The 25,314-nt window shown below is 36.8% G+C and overlaps 1 protein-coding gene across 5 annotated transcripts in view; it reads left to right on the top strand.

Annotated features, from left to right (window-relative positions):
• Positions 1-18,936, top strand: part of LOC107599539 (CCR4-NOT transcription complex subunit 3-like) — a 26,674-nt gene extending 7,738 nt beyond the window's left edge. For all 5 annotated transcript variants that reach the window (XM_016291165.1, XM_016291164.1, XM_016291163.1 and 2 more), the window contains 14 exons: positions 1,615-1,704; positions 1,993-2,121; positions 3,681-3,776; positions 4,383-4,602; positions 4,708-4,835; positions 5,812-5,865; positions 5,950-6,823; positions 9,898-9,988; positions 13,730-13,871; positions 14,972-15,068; positions 15,156-15,354; positions 16,244-16,376; positions 16,580-16,705; positions 17,629-18,936. In XM_016291165.1, the coding sequence (XP_016146651.1) occupies positions 1,615-1,704; positions 1,993-2,121; positions 3,681-3,776; positions 4,383-4,602; positions 4,708-4,835; positions 5,812-5,865; positions 5,950-6,823; positions 9,898-9,988; positions 13,730-13,871; positions 14,972-15,068; positions 15,156-15,354; positions 16,244-16,376; positions 16,580-16,705; positions 17,629-17,727 (2,478 nt within the window). In that variant the 3' untranslated portion in view covers positions 17,728-18,936. The remainder of the gene's footprint in view (positions 1-1,614; positions 1,705-1,992; positions 2,122-3,680; positions 3,777-4,382; positions 4,603-4,707; positions 4,836-5,811; positions 5,866-5,949; positions 6,824-9,897; positions 9,989-13,729; positions 13,872-14,971; positions 15,069-15,155; positions 15,355-16,243; positions 16,377-16,579; positions 16,706-17,628) is intronic.
• The last annotated feature ends 6,378 nt before the right edge of the window (positions 18,937-25,314 follow it).

The raw sequence follows: 25,314 nt of genomic DNA, 5'->3' as shown, positions 1-25,314 counted from the left end.
ATTCTGTTCTTCTGAACTTTCTATTCATCAAAGAAACCTGAAAAAATTCTACTCAGCTGTTTTCAACATAATAATAAATGATTTTTGAGCAGCAAATCAGAATATTAGAATGATTTCTGAAGGATCATGTGACTGGAGTAATGATGCTAAAAATATAGCTTTGAAATCACAGGAATAAATTACATTTTAAAATATTTTCAAATAGAAAACCGTTATTTTAAATAGTAAATATATTTCAAAATGTTATGGTTTTTGCTGTATTTTGGATCAACAAAATGCAGGATTGAAATAATTTCACATTTCTTGTTTGAATGAAGGCTAAATACAAATAAAAGGTGAACATTAATTTATTTGTGCTGGGGTTTTTTTTTTCAAAAATATTATATGGTTTTATATGAGGTGTCAGAGACTTGGAAAATTCATTTTTCATAAGTTTGTATGCACAGACATCTGTTGTGGCGTTCTTGGCCGTTTTTACAAGGCTTTTTTTAATAGTGTTCAAATCGATATCGGAATTATATCGTATCGACTGAAATGAAGAAATATATCGTGATATACATTTTTGCCATATCGTCCAGCCCTACTCCCAGTCTTATTTGCGTAATAACTTATGATGCAACAAATCTGCATTTTGGGCGGATAATAGCCTATAGTATTTACCGCATTCCTGTTGCATGGTGTGAATGGATAACGTACAACAACTGCAGATAAATCTGGACCTAACCAAAATAAAGTCAGATGAAGAGACCGATGTTGACGCCGTGCTTGTTGACTCCAGACCCAAACAGTCTCATAAAGGTGATCCGCAGGACGCTCCATTGTAGTGTCTTGGTGTTCTACATTTATGTCAGGAAGAGGACTATTTACATCCAGATGTTATTTGATTTACACACAACAAAACCTAGACATAGATTTTATAATATAAACGGCTTAATCAGCCATTTCCAGTAATATTTACTATGTTATGAAGTCTTAGTGTGCCTGCTTATTGTGCGTTGAACTTGAATCATGTCCAACAGATATCTGTTTTAAAGCAGTGGGTGAGAAATTCACTCCTTGATTTGTTTAGTAAAAGCCTACTTTGATATTCTGTTGACAAAAATGTTTTATAGTTCATTACTTTCAACGTGTTAATTACTAGAGCAGCAAAAATAGAGACATAGCGCAAGTAATTCACGTGCGATGTATCTGGTGTGCTTGCTGCTGCTCTATGTAATCATAGTAAAAAATGGAGTGTGAATTTGTCGGTTTACTATAGAAAAACTAAAATGTATTTTAAAGTGTGACTGACCAAATCGACTGGCTTTGATTGCACCCCCCCCCCAAACGACGAACTACGTCTATGAACTGAATGCACTTTTTGGCTATAGGTGAACCAATTTTTTTTTTTTTTTTTTTAATACATTGGCCTTTTCACTGCTCAAGCTGTGTTTGTCTTTACTGGTAACTATGAGGACAAGCGCTACCAATGCTGCAGGTCATGTATGTGCGTGTCCACTGTGCTTGGCTGCACAGGATGAGTCGGGCATGCTTGATTTCAGGCGTCCAGCTCAATATTCGTTCATTCTTTGTTTCTACATGCTCTTTCTGTTACTGTCTGCGTTGGTTCTGCAGCGTCTTCGTGACCAGATTAAGACTTGGGTCGCCTCCAATGAGATCAAAGACAAAAAACAGCTAGTAGAGAATCGCAAACTCATTGAGACAGTGAGTAGATGTCTGTTTTAATTTAACAAAAATACCTGATACTAATATATAATGCTGGATGCTTTGAACATCTTAAATAATTTTTTTTGATGAAGTATATTAGTAATGCTTTCAGTAAGGCGAGACCTTGAGATGTGGGGATATATCTTTGGGGATATATGCATAAGTCACTGTAAGATTAAGATAATGTAATCCAGAAATAAAGAATACATCTAAATAAATCTGAATTTTATGCTTTTGACTGTGATTTATGATGCATATTTCATAAATTTATTTTTTTTCCCACAGCAAATGGAGCGGTTTAAGATTGTGGAACGGGAGACCAAAACGAAAGCGTACTCTAAAGAAGGACTCGGCCTCGCTCAGAAAGTCGATCCTGCACAGAAAGAGAAAGAAGAGGTTGGCCAGTGGCTAACGGTAAGAACGGCAGTGTGAAGCACTCGGGTTAAAGTCATTGTGAATTGTTCTTAATCCGTTTGGCTTCCATAATTTGGAAAAAGTTGGATCTGGCTTGGTTTTATCCATTTTTTTCTTTGGACTAACACACACTGATAAATCATTTACAATAAGACAAGAAATGTGCATTAAGAAATTAAAGGGGTCATATGATGCGATTTCAAGTTTTCCTTTCTCTTTGGAGGGTTACAAGCTGTTCGTGAATAGATAAGATCCCTAAAGTTGCAAAGACTAAAGTCTCAAACCCAAAGAGATATTCTTTATAAAAGTTGTTTGTCATTTCTCCGATCACATATGCAGACATGGTTTTGTTTACGTGGCGCGATGTAACGCAACGCGTAAAAAGACAGTAAGTCATTATAATCAGTAATTATGTCCCCACTGGATGCAACAAATGCCTCATTTATAATGGGTTTTAATGTTTTTGTCTCGTCGCTCTGGCTGGGACACGGCATCACAGTATGGTGAGGGGCGTAACATTTCCGTCACACGCTTGAGGTATTCGGCCAATCACAACGCACTGGATAGCTGGCCAATCACAGCACACCTCGCTTTTCAGACCGATGAGCTTTGTAAAAATCGGCATCTTTCTGAAAGGCGGGACATAGAGGAGAAACAATAATGTACAGTATGTGGAAAATAATGTGTTTTTTGAACCTTAAACCGCATAAACACATTTCATTACACCAAATACACAAAATAATGTTCTTTTTAGCAAAATCATATGACCCCTTTAAGTAGGATTCGTTTTGATTTCATGTTGACTTGACATTCTAGGAAGGAGTCGCATCTTGATTCAATATGATAAAACACTAGGCTCATTAGGCTTCATTCAAGGCATTTGGCCAAATGCCTTGTTTTTAATTTAGATGATGATAGTAGGCGGCTGCTGTCAAGGGAGGAGTGAAGAAAGAGCAGCTGAACTCCCACTTTTTATAGTGGTCCAGGAATCTACGCAAAAGCAAATATCGTGATTAAATTATTTGATGGCAGTGAAGTGGATGCATTTGACATTGCTTTTACATGAAGATTGATTTGATGAACAAGTAATACTGTGTATCTATTATTTATTTATGCTACGATCTGCATCTTTTCTGTCCATTTCTAGTTTAATAAGACATTATTTCAGCAATATGTTCAAAGTTAGTTCTGAACTATAACACAAAAATTTAGCTTGAACTTGAACCTGTTGCAAAGCCTGTGTGAGGAAATTGGCCTCAAACGAAATTCCAGATTGCATGGATTTTTATTGAAATTACACTATTTTGCGCGTGAAAATTTGTCAGTCATTGGTAAATTACTAAATGTAAATGTGGCCATACCAAGTCATTTTCCATCATTCTTTTAGTTTGCACAATCTTCAATCACAATGGAAGGCAGCTGCAGAGCCTGATTCAACATGATGTTACTGAAAGCTTTTTGGAATGTATTTGGCGAAAGACATGCTCATCTTAACTGTTGCTCTGTTCGCATCACTTACTGATGTCACCTACTTCTGCTTTGTACCTTGGTTCCTTTAGAACACGATAGACACGTTAAACATGCAAGTGGACCAGTTTGAGAGCGAGGTTGAATCACTTTCTGTCCAGACCAGGAAGAAGAAAGGAGACAAAGAGGTCAGTTACATTTACTCCATTATTTATTCTCATCCTTTTCATCTTTTAAAATGCAACTGTTTTATATGGGATAGTCTAACCTAATAGTTAAAGATTTGGGCTGGAAACTTAAGAGGTTGGTTCAAAACCAGCATTTGGTAATTCATGAATGAGTCATTTTGTCCCCTTAAACAAGGCACTTATGAGGTGATTGGCCCTTAACTAAAAAAAAAAAAGTATTAACTAAGTGACAGATTAATTAGTGATTATAGATGCTAAGCATATTTTTGGTCATATTTTAATTCTTTAATTTAAAAAAGTCATAATAGGAATTGCAAAAAAATTTGATGGTATCAGATGGTAATACTGTGGTACTTAATGATATTCATGTACCATAGTATTTACCATGACATTTATTATTTTAGTATTAACCACAGAATATTATGGGATTACCCTGGTGCATAAAAAAAAAAAAAAAACAGTTTAAGATGTTGTTACCATTTTGACTAATAATAGTATTGAACATTGGAAAGACATTGTCAGCAGTTTCACTCGTTCTGTTAAAATGACTGCTCATTCATATTGGTAGGTCTTTAGAATGATATTTTTCTCATCCTGTGCCCTCAGAAGCAGGATCGGATCGAGGAACTGAAACGAATGATCGAGAGGCACCGGTATCACATCCGCATGCTAGAAACCATTCTTAGAATGCTGGACAATGACTCGGTACAGGTGGATGCCATCCACAAGATTAAAGATGACGTTGAGTACTATCTTGATTCCTCTCAGGATCCTGACTTTGAGGAGAATGAGTTTCTCTATGATGACATTGATTTAGAGGAGATACGTAAGTATTTGGTGTGCATGTCAGAGTTCTACTGTGTTTTGTTTTCAATCGTAACAGGGTTTTTTTTCCCCTCATTCTTTTTTTTGCCTTTATTCCTTCTTGTAGCCCAGCCACTAGTTGCCACATCTCCGTCAGGTCACACAGAGGACGAGATCTTCCAGCACTCCAGTTCCACACCGACCTCCACAACGTCGTCATCTCCCATACCTCCCTCTCCGGCTACTTGCACTACGGTGAGCATCTCCTCCACTATGTCACCTATCTAATCCACGATATCACAGCTTGGGATGCACAATATGCAAGTATAAAAATGAAAATCCATTTTTCATACTGATCATTATAACGTTGAGATGCCTAAATTCACTTGTAGCATTTAAAACTTTATTAATTTTAAAATAATTAATTATTAATTGTGATAATAAAATATATTATTTCTGTTTTGTAAAATTGTTTAGTTATTGGTTAGTTCATCTTTAAAATAATACTGTTAAATATTTTTTTTTACAAATATAAAAATTAAAACAATTATTTTTCACACTGATCATTATAACATTGTGATGGCCAAATTCACTTGTAGCATTTAAAACTTTATTATTTTAAAATAATAAATGATTAACTGTGATGATAAAATATATTATTTCTGTTGTGTTTACATGTAAAGACGTCATTTTTAGACAATGATTTAAAAGTTATTTTTAAATTATAAAATTATTATAATTAATTTTAAATATAAATTATTAATTGTAACAAGATAAATTTATTAATTTAATTTCTAGTGTGTTTTATGTAGCGGTTATCGGCTGTAACATGAAAATAATTATCAGCACTTCAAATTATTATCGACCGCCTAAATTTTTTATGTTTGTGCATCCCTTGTCTCAGAGCCACATATCTGACTTCTCAAACCTGCTTACCAGCAGACTAATTTGTCCAAAAGATGTTCGTGCCACGTTGTTATGAATATGTATCTTCAATCTCATCATATTTCTTGAAAATAAAGCACATTAGATAAATGGGACCCTGATTTGTTTATGGACAGCAACATTTTTTCTTAAAACACTTTTTAGAAATTGCTTATTTTTGGATGAATTATTTTCATTGCGAATGCCGTAAATGTGGTTGGATATGAATATAGTTAAAAAGCTATTCAGTCATTTGTTTTGGTTTGCTTTTATTTAATGTCATGTTCTCTTCATTTCTGCTAATGAGAATTCGGAAGATGATAAGAAAAGAGATCGTTCAACAGACAGTGAAATCAGCCAGGTGAGAAAAGAAACCACAGATCATTTATATTATGATCCTTTTTGGGCTGACACTGAGCTCACAAATCCTATTGTTTTGTTGCAGTCACCTATCAAGAATGGAAATCCATCTTCATCTCTATCCTCCTCTTCCTCATTGTCATCCTCATCCTCGGGAGTCTCTTCAAACTCTTTTTTGATCTCCATGGCGACTGTCGCCAACAGCATAAGCTCGGCATCAGGGAGCAGCAGCCTCTTAGGCACCATGGGCGGCTCCCTCCAGAACTCTGGTAGCTATAGTTCAGCAACACAGCAATCCCAACAGCAGCACCAGCCCAAAATCTCAGTCTCCTCCCTCTCCACCACCAACTTGGCCTCCTCCAACAACAGTACCTTACTCCCAACACCCACCTCCATGTCGCCGCCCAACACCAGCACACCGGGCCCCCTGACACCCAGCTCGCAGAGCCAACCTCCAGTGGGAACAGGTTTTTCCTCCAGTCTAGGCCTTGGGAAGGGGACATCAGTGACTACTGGCACAAACCAGATGCCCGGTCTGGTCCTTTCAGGGATGCCGGCATCCTTGAACAGCATGACTGGGTTTTTGAGCGGATCCACCCTGGCGCCTTATGCACAAGCGGCTGCCGCAGGTTGCATGGGCAGCGGGCTGTCAGCGTCGATTGGAACTAATATTAGCAGTGCAAACTCCAGTGGAATCGTATCCTCAGTGGGGACTAACGGAAGTCTAGGCTCTACAAGCCTCTTGGGCTCAGGGCCTGGTGTTTTGGGTCTTGGGTCCACACAGTCCGCTGTGGAGCCTTTACCTTTGGTGGCTCCCAGCTCTGTGGGAGGCGCACTGACCTCAGGGAGCAATGTGGGAGTTATCGGAAGCAATGGAGGAATATCTGGGACAGGAAACGCAGCAGGAAGTGCTGCGCTACCACAGCCACCTAGTGGGCTGAAACAAAACGGTGGTACAAGTGAGTGCAGAATAACTGTCTAATTAGAAAAAAGTGGTTTCTGCAGGTCTTAAAAAGTATTCAATTGCCCTTACACAAATTAAATAATTTAAAAAGGACTTAAATCTATGCAGAAATTCTAAAATTCCTACAGAGTCATGCCATTAAATGTTGCATGCATTGCAAAAAATTAATATATTGCTCAGTATATTTTGCCTTGTTCTCCAGTACAAATATCTAAACATCCTTAAATCAAGATACATTTACTTGTACAAAATGACAAAAGTCTTCTTTTCTAAGCAAATAAAATTAAGTGAGTTTGTTTAAAACAAGAAAAATATTTTCCAATGGAGTATGAGAAATGTTCATATGTTTTCCATTTGAATTAAGCTTTTTTATTCTAATCATGAACTCAAAATGAATAAAAAAATAATGGAGATTGGTTTAAAGTTGTATTTTCAAACATTTAAGTGTTTCTAATACAACTCATGTTGTTCTCTATAGATATTTACATTTAGAGAACATGAGTTTTAATTTATTCCTTACATTTCTTTACTTAAAAAGGCCTATAAAAAGTCTTACATTTATCTTCATAAAGCCTGCAGAAACCCTGAATAAATTTGTTCTAAAACAACATTATAAGAAGTAGGGGTGTGCGATATATATCGTCTAAGATAATATCGTAATTGTTGTTCAAACAATATGCGATTTAACATTATCGATTGCAAAAACCAAACAAAAACACACCCAGAGAATGTACGTAGGGCTGGAAGATATGGCCAAAATTTATATCACAATATATTTCTTAATTTCGGTCGATACGATATAACTCCGATATCGATATGAACACTATTTAAAAAGCCTCATAAAAATGGCCAAGAACAGCCACAACAGATGTCTGTACCTACAAACTTATGAAAAATTAATTTGCCAACTCTATGAAACCTACTCCTATAAAACTGTATAATATTTTAGGAAAAAAATGGTGCAAATAAATAAATGTTCACCTTTTATTGGTATTTAACCTTCATACAAACAAGAAATGTGAAATCACTGTCAAATAAATCTCAGACTCCTTATTAATATTAATATTTTTTACTTCAAACTATAGGCTAACATACCAGTCAAAAGTTTTTGAACAGTAAGATTTTTCATGTTTTTTAAAGAATTCTCTTCTGCTCACCAAGCCTGCATTTATTTGATCCAAAATACAGCAAAAACAGTAACATTTTGAAATATTTTTACTATTTAAAATAACTCTTTTCTATTTGAAAATATAATTTATTCCTGTGATTTCAAAGCAGAGCTTTAGCATCATTACTCCAGTCACATGATCCTTCAGAAATCATTCTAACATTCTGATTTGCTGCTCAAAACATAGCGGTGGAGCTAACGGTTTCTCCAGTAATGGCTGTAAACAAAGCAGCTCCGCTCATGAACGCTACTTTATCAGATAAAAATGCCATCTAAACTATTCTGAAGACAGTCGGTTCCCTTCAGAGATACATTCATATAAAACACCCGCGACGCGTTTTGATTTTGAAACGTGCAGTGCTCATGTTTATTCAACAAAGTCAAACGCCACAAATGAATCAATGTATGGGAAACTGGTAATGTATATCGGAAATGTGTTTAAAAATCATATCACCGTTATTGAAAAAAATTATATCGCGATACATATTGATATTGAATTATTGTCCAGCCCTAAATGTACGCATACAGTGCATGATACTATGCCAGCACATTTAGAGTTCACGCTTTTACTGCGTGATTTAGTATATTAAAATACATTCAGAACTCCCCCAAAATTCAAGATAAGGGGGCAAAAATGCCCCCATATGAATTTTATATGTCTTTTATATTTATATCATTTGATATAGTTAATATCACACAAAGAGTGACGTTCAATATACAAGAAGTTAATATTAAGTGACTTACATTTTAGACACAGAAGTTCTTGTTTTTGCTGTATTTCGACAATGAAAATATTTCCAAACAAAGCCACAGCAGAAGTGTTTTGCACCTCTGAGCAACACGGTACAGTGTTTGAACGAATCGGTTGAATGAATGACTCAGTGACTCACTCATGCAGTGATTTGCCTCCACCTACTGGTGATTTTAGTTTATATTTATATTTAGAAGTATATTTTCCCTTTTTTCCACTAAATGATTTCAAAGTATTCAACGTTTTTTTTTTTTAAACAGCAAAACATTAAAGGTGCCTTGAAACACGCAGCATTATTCTATGTGCTGACGTAATTTCAACTGTAACAGGAAGACAGGGCAGGACATATCAAGCAGCCCCGCCCTCTTTTTAAATGGCCAATAGCATTTTGTTTATATCACAGCTTGGGCCAGACCCTTTGAGCTTGGCAAAGCCACATCTGACAGCGTATAACAGCCACAGTCTAATAGATGACCCTTTTAGATTCAATATGAAACTGTTACTAAACAAAACAGTGATTACAATGATGCTGAAGATGTGTAGTTTAAAAAGTGTGTCATCTCTTCTACTCATCAGTGCTGATTGTCTAACCGTTTCACCTCCTAATCTCATCCATATTGCTATAAAATATAGCATTCTGTGTACATTTTGTGGTCTTCGCTGATTCACGGATATGATACGCTCCATGCTATCATGTCACAAGACTGGACACAGTGCAAAACCAGACTTCTGGTGTGAGACTGAAGTTTTGAATCTTGTAAATGTACATTTTGTCATTGTTTTGGAGCACACTAGCTTATAGATAAACTTAAGGCTAACATATTCATACTAAAAGCCAGAAAAATTCAATTTTGATTTCATGGGGGACTTCAATTACGCATTTGTAACTGCAGGTCAAATGTATTTATGTCCTGCATTAAACAGTCTGTGTGAATGCAGCTAAATACCACTTCAGATGCAGATTCTGTGCCACCTCTGCATTGCAAACACAAAATATTGTCTAATTATCGTTATCGGCAGAATTCCAGAAAAAAAATCGAGATATAATTTTTTGTCATTATCGCACACCCCTAATAAGAAGACAATTAAATTTTATAAAAAAGAAAACACTTTGTTCACATTTTTACTTATATATTCCTGCCTTTTCTAGGTTATAGTGCTGTGGTAGCAGACAGCACATCAGACTCCACCCTCAACAGTGCCAGCCAATCCTCATCCTTAAATTCCTCAACAAATCAGCCGTGAGTACTGCTCACTTACAACACCTTAGCAACCACAAAGCAACACCCTGGCAACCACCTACAACAACCTAGCATTGTGAAAAGTTTTTGTGAGGTTTAAAAGACAATTAAAGGGATAGTTCACCTAAAAATGATTTCTGTCGTTAATCATGTCGTTCCAAACCCATAAGACCTTCATTCATCTTTGGAACACAAATTAAGATATTTTTGATGAAATCCGAGAGCTAACCCTGTGTAGACATCAATGCAACCGAAACGTTTTATGGCCCAGAACGGTTGTAAGGACATCGTTAAAATATTACATGTGACATCAGTGGTTCAGCCGTAATGTTATGAAGCTACGAGAATACTTTTTGTGCACAAAGAAAACTAAAATAATGACTTTATTCTATGATTTCTTCTCTTCCGGGTCAGTCTCCGCCGGCATTCACAAGAGTACCACGGCGAATATGTGAACATTCCTCTGCTTGTAAACCAGGCGCAGCGGATGTGTGTTCTACATCAGAACGCCGGCTCCTGCGTCAGCAGCATCACACGCATGCGTCGTGGTACTCTCGTGAATGGCGGATATCCCTAACTATCCCGTTAATATTCACTACTGGTAATAGTGTTGATTAAACTTTGCTGCCGCTACTGGATGAGAACCAAATTTGAACTGAAATGAGATGGATAATGATACTGTTGCCTTCCGTACAGCTGTTTATAGCGGAAATGAATTGACTGGTAGAGTAGGCTTATTATTCTTATAGATTGAAACGTGCATTAACCAGGATAACGAGTATGAAACATGCTCCGAGTTGCTTCAGAAAACAAAAAAATAGAGCAACAACAAAAGCATGTTGCTGGAAATGGGTTTATTATTGAAAATGCAAACTGATTGTCTGCCAGCAGGAGGCGCTGTGAGAGCGGTGGAGCTAACGGTTTCTCCAGTAATGGCTGTAAACAAAGCAGCTCCGCTCATGAACGCTACTTTATCAGATAAAAATGCCATCTAAACTATTCTGAAGACAGTCGGTTCCCTTCAGAGATACATTCATATAAAACACCCGCGACGCGTTTTGATTTTGAAACGTGCAGTGCTCATGTTTATTCAACAAAGTCAAACGCCACAAATGAATCAATGTATGGGAAACTGGTAATGTATATCGGAAATGTGTTTAAAAATCATATCACCGTTATTGAAAAAAATTATATCGCGATACATATTGATATTGAATTATTGTCCAGCCCTAAATGTACGCATACAGTGCATGATACTATGCCAGCACATTTAGAGTTCACGCTTTTACTGCGTGATTTAGTATATTAAAATACATTCAGAACTCCCCCAAAATTCAAGATAAGGGGGCAAAAATGCCCCCATATGAATTTTATATGTCTTTTATATTTATATCATTTGATATAGTTAATATCACACAAAGAGTGACGTTCAATATACAAGAAGTTAATATTAAGTGACTTACATTTTAGACACAGAAGTTCTTGTTTTTGCTGTATTTCGACAATGAAAATATTTCCAAACAAAGCCACAGCAGAAGTGTTTTGCACCTCTGAGCAACACGGTACAGTGTTTGAACGAATCGGTTGAATGAATGACTCAGTGACTCACTCATGCAGTGATTTGCCTCCACCTACTGGTGATTTTAGTTTATATTTATATTTAGAAGTATATTTTCCCTTTTTTCCACTAAATGATTTCAAAGTATTCAACGTTTTTTTTTTTTAAACAGCAAAACATTAAAGGTGCCTTGAAACACGCAGCATTATTCTATGTGCTGACGTAATTTCAACTGTAACAGGAAGACAGGGCAGGACATATCAAGCAGCCCCGCCCTCTTTTTAAATGGCCAATAGCATTTTGTTTATATCACAGCTTGGGCCAGACCCTTTGAGCTTGGCAAAGCCACATCTGACAGCGTATAACAGCCACAGTCTAATAGATGACCCTTTTAGATTCAATATGAAACTGTTACTAAACAAAACAGTGATTACAATGATGCTGAAGATGTGTAGTTTAAAAAGTGTGTCATCTCTTCTACTCATCAGTGCTGATTGTCTAACCGTTTCACCTCCTAATCTCATCCATATTGCTATAAAATATAGCATTCTGTGTACATTTTGTGGTCTTCGCTGATTCACGGATATGATACGCTCCATGCTATCATGTCACAAGACTGGACACAGTGCAAAACCAGACTTCTGGTGTGAGACTGAAGTTTTGAATCTTGTAAATGTACATTTTGTCATTGTTTTGGAGCACACTAGCTTATAGATAAACTTAAGGCTAACATATTCATACTAAAAGCCAGAAAAATTCAATTTTGGGGGACTTCGGGACTTCAATTACGCATTTGTAACTGCAGGTCAAATGTATTTATGTCCTGCATTAAACAGTCTGTGTGAAAATACCACTATACCACTTCAGATGCAGATTCTGTGCCACCTCTGCATTGCAAACACAAAATATTGTCTAATTATCGTTATCGGCAGAATTCCAGAAAAAAAATCGAGATATAATTTTTTGTCATTATCGCACACCCCTAATAAGAAGACAATTAAATTTTATAAAAAAGAAAACACTTTGTTCACATTTTTACTTATATATTCCTGCCTTTTCTAGGTTATAGTGCTGTGGTAGCAGACAGCACATCAGACTCCACCCTCAACAGTGCCAGCCAATCCTCATCCTTAAATTCCTCAACAAATCAGCCGTGAGTACTGCTCACTTACAACACCTTAGCAACCACAAAGCAACACCCTGGCAACCACCTACAACAACCTAGCATTGTGAAAAGTTTTTGTGAGGTTTAAAAGACAATTAAAGGGATAGTTCACCTAAAAATGATTTCTGTCGTTAATCATGTCGTTCCAAACCCATAAGACCTTCATTCATCTTTGGAACACAAATTAAGATATTTTTGATGAAATCCGAGAGCTAACCCTGTGTAGACATCAATGCAACCGAAACGTTTTATGGCCCAGAACGGTTGTAAGGACATCGTTAAAATATTACATGTGACATCAGTGGTTCAGCCGTAATGTTATGAAGCTACGAGAATACTTTTTGTGCACAAAGAAAACTAAAATAATGACTTTATTCTATGATTTCTTCTCTTCCGGGTCAGTCTCCGCCGGCATTCACAAGAGTACCACGGCGAATATGTGAACATTCCTCTGCTTGTAAACCAGGCGCAGCGGATGTGTGTTCTACATCAGAACGCCGGCTCCTGCGTCAGCAGCATCACACGCATGCGTCGTGGTACTCTCGTGAATGGCGGATATCCCTAACTATCCCTTTAATATTCACTACTGGTAATAGTGTTGATTAAACTGTGCTGCCGCTACTGGATGAGAACCAAATTTGAACTGAAATGAGATGGATAATGATACTGTTGCCTTCCGTACAGCTGTTTATAGCGGAAATGAAGTTGTTTAATAACTGATGAATTTTGCAATATTGACACTGGTATTCCACTTATTGAAACAACACTGAACTAAATTGAGCCGAATAATGACACTATTGTCTTCTGTAGAGCTGCCTTACAGCTGAAATTGAATTTGTTTCATAATTGAATTTTATAACATTAACACTTATTTTTCTGTTTATTAATGTGAAGATGCTTTGAAACGATCTGTATTGTATAAAGTACTTTCCTGGAAAAAAAACATCTGAATTGCAAATTTATGTTATTTCTCATTAAAATTATTTTCTAAATGCTCTTCTCCCTCCTGTCAAAACAGTAATGACAGTGGGTCTAGCCTTCTGGGGTTAATGACACTGCCGCCCAGCTCGCCCTCACCGTCATATAGTGAGAGTAAAGCAGGCAGTTGCAGCCTGCTGAATGGCCCGCACTCATACACACAGGCTGCCGACACCATCAAGGTCAGTCACGCAATGTTTGCACGTACGCACTCAGCACATTGTGTCATTACATCACACTACACCTGTTTGATGAGTGGGTGCACATCTGAAGGCAAAGTCTACATTGCTGTTGCCTGATAGTGCCCTGCAAATTGGCCAAACTGAGATTAGACGGAAACAGGCCGAGAAATTAACACTTTAATTATTGCACACTACATCAACACTACATGAAATTTTGATAAAATAAAATAAATGTGGTGAAAAGACATTGACAGCCTGGGTTGTTAGTTGTGTAAAGACAAAAGTTTGGGGGTTTTGAAAAAAACGAATACTTTTTTCAGTAAGAATGCATTATATTTATCAAATGTGACTGTAAAGACTTTTATAATGCTACAAAAATTTCTAATTCAGGTAAATACTGTTCTTTTGAAATATCTATTTATCTAAAGAATTCTAGGGGGAAAAAGGTAATCAGAAATAAGAAGTTTTCTGAGCAGCAAATCAGCATATTAGAATGATTACTGACGGCTCATGTGACACTGAAGACTGGATTAATTGCTACTGAAATTTCAGCTTTGCCATTACAGGAATAAATTACAATTTGTAATAAATTAAAATTGTTAAAATGGTTATTTTAAATTGTAATATTTCATAATATTACTATTTTTATTTTTGATCAAAGAAATGCAGCTTTGGTGAGCATAAGTCACTTAATCATGTAATGTTTTTTTTTTTTCAAAAACAAAAAAATCTTACCAACCCTTTTTTAGATTATAGAGTACATATCATAAATTAATCACATTTATAATTCATACTGAACATTACATTCATCACACTCTAAACCCCTACATTTAGTGATTTGAAAACTAATTATATTAAATTAAATGTGTGTGTTTATATATATACACACACATATATATATATATATATATATATATATATATATATGCATGTTTTTTTATATAAATTAAATTTGATATAAATTCATATATATATACTTATGTATGTTTATGAATCCCTAATTATTTGCTCATGGCACTGTTTTAAGAACATGCTAGAGCACCAGAGTCAACTCATAATTTACCGTTGTTTCTGAATGTTGTTTTTTTCACTCTCTCCAGCCTCAGGAGCCTCCGAGCTCTTTAAAGTCGATGGCAGAGAGGGTTGCCCAGGGCTCAGGGTTAGAAGAGGAGCTGTCTGCACTACATATCTCAAGTGGTAAGTATCAACAAGTTCTCATTACTTTCAGCTTATCTTGCACTATTCTCTGTTGTTGGCTGCATTCTTTCTTTCATCGTCTTCTAGATATATTTCCCAGCTCCACGGCCCCTTCAGGCACTCCTGCAGCTCCTCAGTCTGCTCTGTCGGAGGTGAGCATCCCCCCATCATTGGGCGTGTGTCCACTGGGCCCCGTCCCCCTCTCCAAAGAGCAACTCTACCAGCAAGCCATGCAGGAGTCCGCCTGGACGCACATGCCTCACCCGTCCGACTCTGAGAGGATCAGGTGAGCACACACACAAAAACAAACACAATTCCTTAGTGTTCACTGATTCTGACACATGCATCCAAGTCTGGGAAATTCCTGGAAACTTGCTCTCTGATGTGACCATGTTTTGCCTTACTTTGTTGTCATTTAAAAAAAATCTGTTTTATTCTACTGTATCTAATGCAATGTTATGTTTGGGGGCATTGCAGAATGAGGTGTATTTGCATTGTTTCTGTTCACCTTTTTGGCACTTAAAAAAGCCATAGTGCTCAGAATTAAATAAGTAAATTTAATATTAATAATAATAATAATATTTCAATGTACCATTTCCTTTGATAATGTTCTTGCACAAACATTTCATAATATTGGCTTTCACAAAACTGGTACTGAAATGAATGAGTGAGTGAATGAATGAATGAAGTTTAAAATATATATATTTTAAATTTATAAACTATATAAAATTTGTTTCCACCTGTCACTTCAATGGCTGTGATTTAATTAATCAGAGTGATTTAATTATTTAAAAAGAGGTGCATTTAATCGGTTTACATATTATTGATTTACCAAAATGTGCCTATTAGTCCATTTACTTGTTTGTTTGTTTTTATTTGAATTATAATTTTTTTAATTTTTATTTGCATGTATTTTTTTTATTTTAAATGTATGTGTTTGTTTTTAAAGGTATGTTGAATGCAAAAATGTACTTAATTAGTAAATTATTAATTAAAAACTAATAAATAAATTAAATGTACCTTTTTTTAATATCTTATTTTTGAATTATATATTAAATTCACAAAAAAATACTGTCTCATCCTATCCTATTCCAGTTTATCGGGGTTGTTTGACTTGTTTTGATTGTATTCTCATCAATAATTTTTTAATTGTTTACTCTGTTTTGGACATATAGGCAGTACCTGATGAGGAACCCCTGCCCAACACTGCCTTTTCACCACCAGGTGCCACCTCCTCACGCTGACACTGTGGAGTTCTACCAGAGACTGTCTACAGAGACCCTCTTCTTCGTCTTTTACTACTTAGAGGTGTGTGCGTGTGTGCCCAGTGAAGCCTCAGTAATTGCAAACAGGTTGTTTCGTTCTTCAGTAAGCACATATGGCTTGCATTTGATTGATAGATAGTGGTCCTATTGATCTCTGAGTGTGATGTCAGGATTACGCTCAGATTACAGCCCCTTTTTATTAGTGTATTTCTGGTGAATGACAGATTGTTCCTTTACACCCCCTAGGGTACAAAAGCGCAGTATCTAGCAGCCAAGGCCTTGAAAAAACAGTCATGGAGGTTCCACACCAAGTACATGATGTGGTTCCAGAGGCACGAGGAGCCCAAGACCATCACTGATGAGTTTGAGCAAGTGAGTCACACTATAACACAGGCTGTAGCTTGGAATTCTATCCTGTTTATTTTTTATTTTTTTTTATAATCATATTTTGGCAAAGAAAAGCTTACTTAGACAGGAATATGCCTGACCACAATATGTTGAGTGTCCCACCACAGTTCATTTTGTTTTTATGAAATTAACTACTTTTATTCACCAGGGATGCATTTAATTGAGGAAAAGTGATAGTCAAGACTTTTGCATTGTTAAAAAAAAATTCAAATAGATGCTGTACTTTTGAACTTTTCATTCATCAAAGAATTCTGAAAAAAATTTTTTATCATGGTTTCCACAAAAATATTAAGCAGCACAACTGTTTTCAAACTTGATATATTTCTGAAGGATAATGTGACACTGAATATTGGAGTAATTGATGCTGAAAAAAATATATTTTGCTATCACAGGAATAAATTATATATTAAAATAGAAAATAATTACTGTAAATTGCTATAATATTTCACAATATTACTATTTTGTACTATATTTTTGACCTTGGTGAGCATAAGAGACTTTTCAAAAACATAAAAAAATCTAACTGATCCCAAACTTTTAAAGGGGTCATATGATGCTATTTTAAAGATCATTTCTTTCTTTGCGTGCATATTTGGGCGGCATTATGCAAATATTTCCTCATAGTGAGTTAGATATGTGGGGGCGTTTTAGAATGAGCCGTTTTAGGGGGGGCATGGCAGACTCTTAACTTTGATAAAGAATATCTCTTTGGTTTTGAGACTTTAGTCTTTGCAACTTCAGGGATCTTATCTATGCACAATCAGCTTGTAACACTCCAAAGAGAAAGGAAAACTTGAAATCGCATCATATGACCCCTTTAAACAGTAGTGTATATGTGAATAAAACTTAATTTTGCTGAACATTTCATTACTTCTGTCTTTCTACAGGGGACATATATTTACTTTGACTATGAGAAATGGGGCCAGAGGAAAAAGGAAGGATTTACATTTGAGTACAGGTACCTTGAAGACCGGGACCTCCAGTGACGGATGGTCAACTAGAACGGAGGACTACTGTCGACATTCCGGACTGAATCAACACACACATGTACTCTCTCTTTCATTCATCAGGGAGGAGACCCAGATGCACGTGCGAGGCTGTTTTATGTCTCGCTGGTGCATAATGCATCTGGAGCCCCTACCACTTTACTATACCCCCCCAGCCGCTCCCTTTGTGACTCTGCCCTCTCATTCAATCAGACTTAACGCCGGTAAATCACCCATTTCTGGAACATTTTTGCACCAAAGAAGAAGTTGAATTTGGTCAAATAAAGCATTCACCCTGTCAGGAGGATGACAAATACAAATCAGTGTGGATGAATTATTTAGCCATGGCTAAAAAACTGAAGTTCTGCTATAATAATGATAACGTAAAGCCAAATAATCCAAATTCTATGAGCTACAGTGGTGTTATTCAGAAAATTATTTGTTTAAAGTAAACATAAGCAATTAAATTTTTATGCACAACCGTTTTCTTGCATATACCTGTCCACCATAGCTGTAACATCTGCTGTTTTCTTTTATGAAGCTTGTTTTTTGACTAGTTACACCTTTGTCTTGTTAGCTCCGATCAAAGCACAGGTTTTAATTAATACAGATAAGCTTGCAAGTAAATGTTCTAAACTCTAATATTGATATTCATAATTGTGCTATCACTGCGGCGCCAAATAATGAGTCTGAATGAGTCTCTTGCACCAGTTCAAGCACACTATTTTTTTGTTTATAGACAACAAACAACAGGAGATCGAGTACACATAATTCAGTTTGCGACTCATCAAAAAAAGAGGTTTTATTTAGTCTCAGAAAGGGAATTAATGAATATGTTCATTTATTAGGATAAATGTGCATCTCCAGCTGAAATTCTTTTGAGAGCCTCAGTAGACTTGCATGTCTTACAGATTTCACTAAAACTTCACCGATTCATTTCAGAGTGGCACTCATACATTTTACAGGATTTTATTCCCCATATTTGTTTGTGCTGTGTAGATTAACAACCACAGAAATAATTTTAATAAGAAGGAAATGCTGTAGAGGTGAATGTAGTCAGTCATTTTGAAATTTCTTTACAGTTCAGCAAGAATGGGGCGTTAAGTACCCAACCTTACGAGATGCCCATGCACACAACCTTGTTTTTATCTTAACCTTTATCTTTCCAGATGAGTGTGTGGAAGAGAGCAGAAATGTGAATTATATATATATTTTTTCCTAACTGGAAAAGTGTTGTACAGAACATTTGTTCTCCTTCTGTTGACCCCCCCCCCCTCTTCCATTTAAATGGCATGGAAAATTACACTTGCAAAGTGGACTGGAGTAAAAAAACATAGTAAATAAAGTAAAGACTGTAAAATATAAATAAAATAACTACTTTTCAAAAAGAGGGTGTCTGGGTTTTCATCATCGCCGAGCATCTGTTTTGAATTACATTGTTCTCATGAGACTGTCTAACGTAATTTATTGACTGCCTCGTGAAGAAATTGATTATCATTTTAATTTAGTCTCATTATAATTCAGTTAGTTCCAGTCCTCGAGTGCTGTTCCAAGAGTGTTGATATACAGTACAACAGCACTGGGACTTTTCACTGTTCGTATGCTTCTGCTTGAATTCTTTGCAGGGTGGAAGCAGGGCGAAGGCCGGTTTTGAAATCAGAGCATCCGTGTTTTCTCTTGGTTCATGTTGCTTAAGGTTTCTCAGTAAGGAAATGGAGCTGAAGCAGCAAAACTTAAGAGTGCAGAGGAGAAATCTGTCACTCCACATAAGCTGTTCTAGACTGGCTTTCAGTCTGTGCACTGGTCAGTGAGCGACGCTCAAGTCTCTGGCTCATTAAGAAAAAAGGCAAGTTGGTTAAATGTAGAAATCATTTGCATTGCTGGTTAATTACAAAAAAACTTGGGTCAATGCTCTGTTTATTAGCATAAAAAGTTTGGTGTCAGAAGCTTTTTAAAATATTTTATTTAATATTTTAAGGATGCAATAAATTGATGAAAAGTGACAGTAAAGACATTTATAATGTTCTTTTTTTATTATTTAAAGAATGCCAAAAAATGGCACAATTTCCACAAAAATATTAAGTAGCATAACTGTTTTTAAAATGTATAATAAGAAGAAATGCCGATAACACTTTACAATACGGTTCATTAGTTTACAATAGTTAACTACTTTAGTTAACATGAACTAAGCATGAACAATACTTCTACAGCATTTATTATGCATTTATAATGATTGTTAACATAAGTTAATGCACTGTGAATTAACAAACTAACAATGAAACACTATTTTCATTAATTAACATGAATAAATATTGTAATAAATGTATTGTTCATTGTTGGTTCATGTTAGTTAATACATCAACTAACATTAACTAACGGAACCTTATTTTAAAGTGTTACCGAAATGTCTTAAGACATATTAGAGTGATTTGTGACCCTGGACCACAAAACCAGTCTCAAGTGTCAATTTTTCGAAATTGAGATTTATACATCATCTGAAAGCTAAAATAAATAAGCTTTCCATTGATGTATGGTTTGTTAGGATCTGACAATATTTGGCCGAGATACAACTATTTGAAAATCTGGAATCTGAGGGTGCAAAAAAATCAAAATATTGAGAAAATCGCCTTTAAAGCTGTCCAAGTGAAGACCTTAGCAATGCATATTACTAATCAAAAATGAAGTTTTTATATATTTATGGTAGGACATTTACAAAATATCTTCATGGAACATGATCTTTACTTAATATTCTAATTATTTTTGGCATAAAAGAAAAATTTATAATTTTGACCCATACAATTACTACAAATATACCCCAGCGACTTAAGACATGTCTGAAGGCTCGTGATGCTGAAAACTGAGTAATGGCTGCAGAAAATCCAGCTTTGCCATCACAGGAATAAATTAATAAAATTACAAATTTATTAAAATTGAAAAATATTTAAAATTGTTATATTTCCACAATATTACTGTTTTACTGTATTTTTGATCAAATAAATGCAACCTTGAAAATTCTTGAATTTTCTTGAAAATGTTATCAACACAAAGATATTTTGAAGAATATTGGTAACCAAACAGTTAACAGTAGCCACCGACTTCCACATTATTTATTATTTACTATTTACTAAATACTATAGAAGTCATGCTATAGCTACCAACATTATTCAAACAAAAAAAACAACTTTTGTATTCAACAGAAGAAACAAACTCATACAGGTTTGGAATAAGTGAAGGGTAAGTAATGGCAGAAATTTCATTTTGGGGTGAACGGTCCCTTTAAACCACAGTTAAAATTGTTATTACATTAGAAAACAAAATATGAAACCAAGTGGTATCTGCAAACAAATGTTGAGCTTTTCTCAGACCTAACTTCTTTTCAGTTCACTTTTCTTCACTTTTAAACCTTAAATCTGATGTTTTCATTGAAATGTTTAAAACATTTCAAACCTAACACTTTTTGTGATAATGAAAAAAAATCCTTTATTTTGTTATCTAATGCAATGACATTTGTACATTTCTTAGAGTGGCTTAGAAGTCCAAGCTCTTTTGAGGGCCACTGTACTTTAATAGTATTCATTGTGTAAAAGATGTATTTCAGGCAAGTACACCAATGCATTGACACCTGGCAAAATCTTGCAGTAGCATCCCTATTCTTTAGGCTTTGTGCTGCTTTATGCACCATCTTTGAACTTGTCCCACACCTGAACCTGTTTTTCACATTTTTCATCTGTTAACGCATGTGTGAGCGTGTGATTCCATGTTTTTGTGTCTGATTATTTTTGTGTGTGGCTCTGTGACGCATTTGGTTTGGGCCAGCGGCTGCAGGAGTGTTTGAGTCATCTGGCTGTGTGTGAGAGCGCGTTTGTGTATGTTTACATGTGTGTGCGAAGACTATGAGCACTTCTGGCAGGTTCACTACCATGAAGCACCCACAGCGACAAGACTGACCCCACCATTGCCTCCAGCAACACAGGGAGTCATGTCATGCCCCAAATACAAACATTCGCTCTCACGTCACTGCAGATCGGAATGTTCATACCCCCAATGTCCTAAAGTGTGTTGCCTTCAGACTGCTGTATGTTACTTGAGAACAATGCTGTCTCCTTCAGAAAGCCTCCTAAACCATCTTGCCTTTTCCACGATGTTAGATAACCAATGCCAGCTCCTGAGGACTTCACATGCATGCAGCCTGGCATCTCTGCTACTGCTAGAACCACTTTAATACATTCACTTTAGGCTAAGTGACTTTAAAATCACAATCAACATTCAATTATTTTAATTACTTAGGAGGAAACATTCTTCAGTAACACAGGTAGTAGTAGGTAATATATATCAAATATATATTAAAAACAGAATGTGAAAATTAATAATTATCATTTATCATTTTAATGACCTTTTTGCTGTTTTGCAGGTCATTTAAATAGTCCTGTGTGGGGGATTTTTTTCCCCCAGGAAGTTTCTCAATATGATAAAACAGAAAAAAAATTTATAAAGCAGGAGGAGTAATTATGATACAATATTTAGTAAAAACAATATAGTTGAAAATGGTTTTAGATATGTATCATGTCACATTGCTTTTACCGCTTGACATGTTGACTAGCTATATGCAGTGCTTTTTTATTGTCTAATTTTGTCTGAAGAATAGCTTGATAGTTTAATCATAATATAATAATAATTACTAAATAGTAATAAAAATAATAAATTGTATATCATCTTTTTAATAATAATAATGACAACAACAGTAAAAATAAAAATATTTTTAAAATAAAAATATAAAAGAGACAGTTTGTTATATCTAATATATATATATATATCGGTTTGTTTCACCGCCCACCCCCAATTATCATGTTTTAAGATTTGTAATTTTATTTTACTATTTTTTTTTTCTCATTTTCATTAAAATAATTTTCGTTAATGCAATTATGTCATACTGTCATAAAAGCAATCTTAATAGTCAAAAGCAAAATATCTATAATGTCTTCTTTTTTTATTTGATTTAGACTCAAATCTGACCAGGACATATTCTTCCCTTACAAAAATTATCCATGGTTTTACTACAAATAAAATAAAAACAACATGGTAACCACAAATTAACCATGGTTTTGCTACACTAACCATAGTTTGACCATGGCATTTGTAGTAAAACTGTGGTTATACAAATGATATTCAATACACTAAAATATGCCCTGGTTACTAATGTAACCTCGGTTCCCTGAGATAAGGGAATGAGCGTTGCATCAAGGACGCTTATGGGGAAACTCCTGTTTTCTTTCGTCTGATAGCGACAGTCATCGACTCACGTGCAGCCTTATAGCATGGCAGCCTACACAATGCTCTTTCCCTTATCTCAGGGAACCCAGGTTACATTAGTAACTGGAGCGTTCCCTATCTAACGGTCTCTCCCATTGCGTCAAGGACACTTATGGGGAAATAGCACCATGCTGTAAGCAAGTGCAGAACAAAGCTGCTCTGTAAGCCCAGCCCCGGGGCGCCTGTAATGAGAGCTCCTAAAAAACATGAGCCAAATATGAGGCCCCAAAGCGAAGGGTAATGACTTGTGCTCTGAACGGAGTGGAAAGCACTTTAGGCACATAGCCGTGTCTTGGTTTGAGGACGACTTTACAGTCATTAGGCCCAAGCTCAAGGTATGAAGCACTGAGCTCATGATCTCCGAGCTCCCCTCAAAAACTTTACGATAAGGTAGTTTCTGTCGACTGACTGGCCAGCCATGAGAGCATGGTTCGCCGCGATGGCTGCCACATATACTTTGAGCATGGAAGGGGTGGACCCCTTATACAGCAGCTCTTGCAGAAAGGTTAACACGGATGACAGGTCACAAGAGCATAGTTGTCCTGTACCGAAGTTTGAATAATACCTATGAAGTTGAGGTGACCTGTGATCGAACTAGAGTGATTAACCTCATTCTATGGTTTTAAGAGCCCAGCTTGACACATCCGGAATGGCTTTCCAAGCCTGGAGCTGGATGGCAAGTGGTCTGAGTTTCTCGAGTGGCAGGTGGCCGCACAGGGGTGGGGAGCTGACAATCACAGTACTACTCTTTTGAGTAAGTAGTTCTGCTATTACAGTGGTAATTTGCTTGGGTATGCACTGAGTGGGAAGGATGGGCCCAGCATGAACAACACTTCCATTTCTCAGGGCTAGACAGGGAACTGGAAAGCGAGCACGAGCGTTTAGACACCTGAGGGCACTGACGGAGCCTAGGCTTTGATTTTAGACAAGGCCAAGCAGGAGACAGCGAGGGCATCGCAGGCTGCTAGGAAGACGGAGCCTTCTGGCAACCTGAATCAGCCGCAGAGCTGGAGCACTTAGGTAAGAAGAGGCGCATAAATCTGCGATGACTTCTGTGCTGCAGTGAAGCACTTTGCAAATCCGTCCACGGCAGGGCCGAATAACCCCGTAGGAGAGATGAGTCAAGGAAGGTGACTTTTTCTGCGTCCTAGATCTTCTTCAAATCCAGTCAAAGGTGATGCTCAAGCACCACCAAGCTGGCCATGGCCCTGCTGATTACTTACACAATAGCCTTAGTAGTGCGCAGATCCAGGTCTGTGCGCAGCTCCTTAAAAGCATCAATAATAGGGCCGGACGTCGGTACCTATAGCCTTGTGGGCAGCGTGCCGACATACAGCGCTGTTGTGCTACAGGCATCCAGAGTTCGAGTCCCGACTCGAGGACCTTTCCCAATTCTGCCCCCCATCTCTCTCCCTCTTCGCTTCCTGGCAGTTATGATCTGTCCTATCGTAATATGGGCGAAAAATGCCAATAATTAATTAAAAAAAAAATAAATATAGGGCCAGACTCGTCCAATTCATGGAGGAGTTTGGCTTTAAACACTTGAAGCACCACCACCAAGCTCTGAGCCACTCTTACCTTCAAAAATAAGCGAGGCGCATATCTTTAGCGAAGAGGCGCGGAGAGCCGCTTCTGGGACGCTTCTGAAATGTGCTGCGGCTCCGCTGGTGTGTAAACAAGCATTGACTAGAGTGGCCATGTCGGAGCCATAAGTAACGCGCCACGTCCAGTGTAAATAAGGGGTAAGTCACTCTTGTTGTATTTTAATGTCATACACCGATCGGTCTGCTTCAAGTCGAGCACACAGCTGCTTCTGCCACTTTATGACAATAGATTTACACTTCAAATTAGGTAGTCTGTCATTGATGACAGTAGCTCATTGGAAAAGGATGGAAAATGCCCTTCATTTTGTTTGCACCTCTACTGCCCACTAGAGCCAAAATGGTCCTTTATGGGCCTGGATGGGTGCACAACATTGGCTGTTAGTCCCAGGGCAGATGGTGTGCAGAGATGTGCAGCAACTTCCTCTTCCAGAGGGGTGAGCTTGCCATATCCCTTTTCTTTAGCGGCATCAATAGAGGTCAGGGTGGCAGAATTAGAAAAGTGGACACGTGCCGAGTAAGGGACACACCACGCCTTGGTAAGTTTATCGTGAACCTCAGGGAGGTTCATTGACGACAGCCCAGTGGGCACCGATCGTCTAAGCTGCTGCAGGCAGGCTCTTCCCAAGCCATTCTAAATCGAGATTCTCCACAGCTTTGGTGAAGATGCGAATCA

This window comes from Sinocyclocheilus grahami, unplaced genomic scaffold (assembly GCF_001515645.1).
Source record: "Sinocyclocheilus grahami isolate Dianchi unplaced genomic scaffold, SAMN03320097.WGS_v1.1 scaffold268.1, whole genome shotgun sequence".
NCBI lineage: Eukaryota > Metazoa > Chordata > Actinopteri > Cypriniformes > Cyprinidae > Sinocyclocheilus > Sinocyclocheilus grahami.
This window is presented reverse-complemented; position numbering and strand designations above follow the sequence as displayed.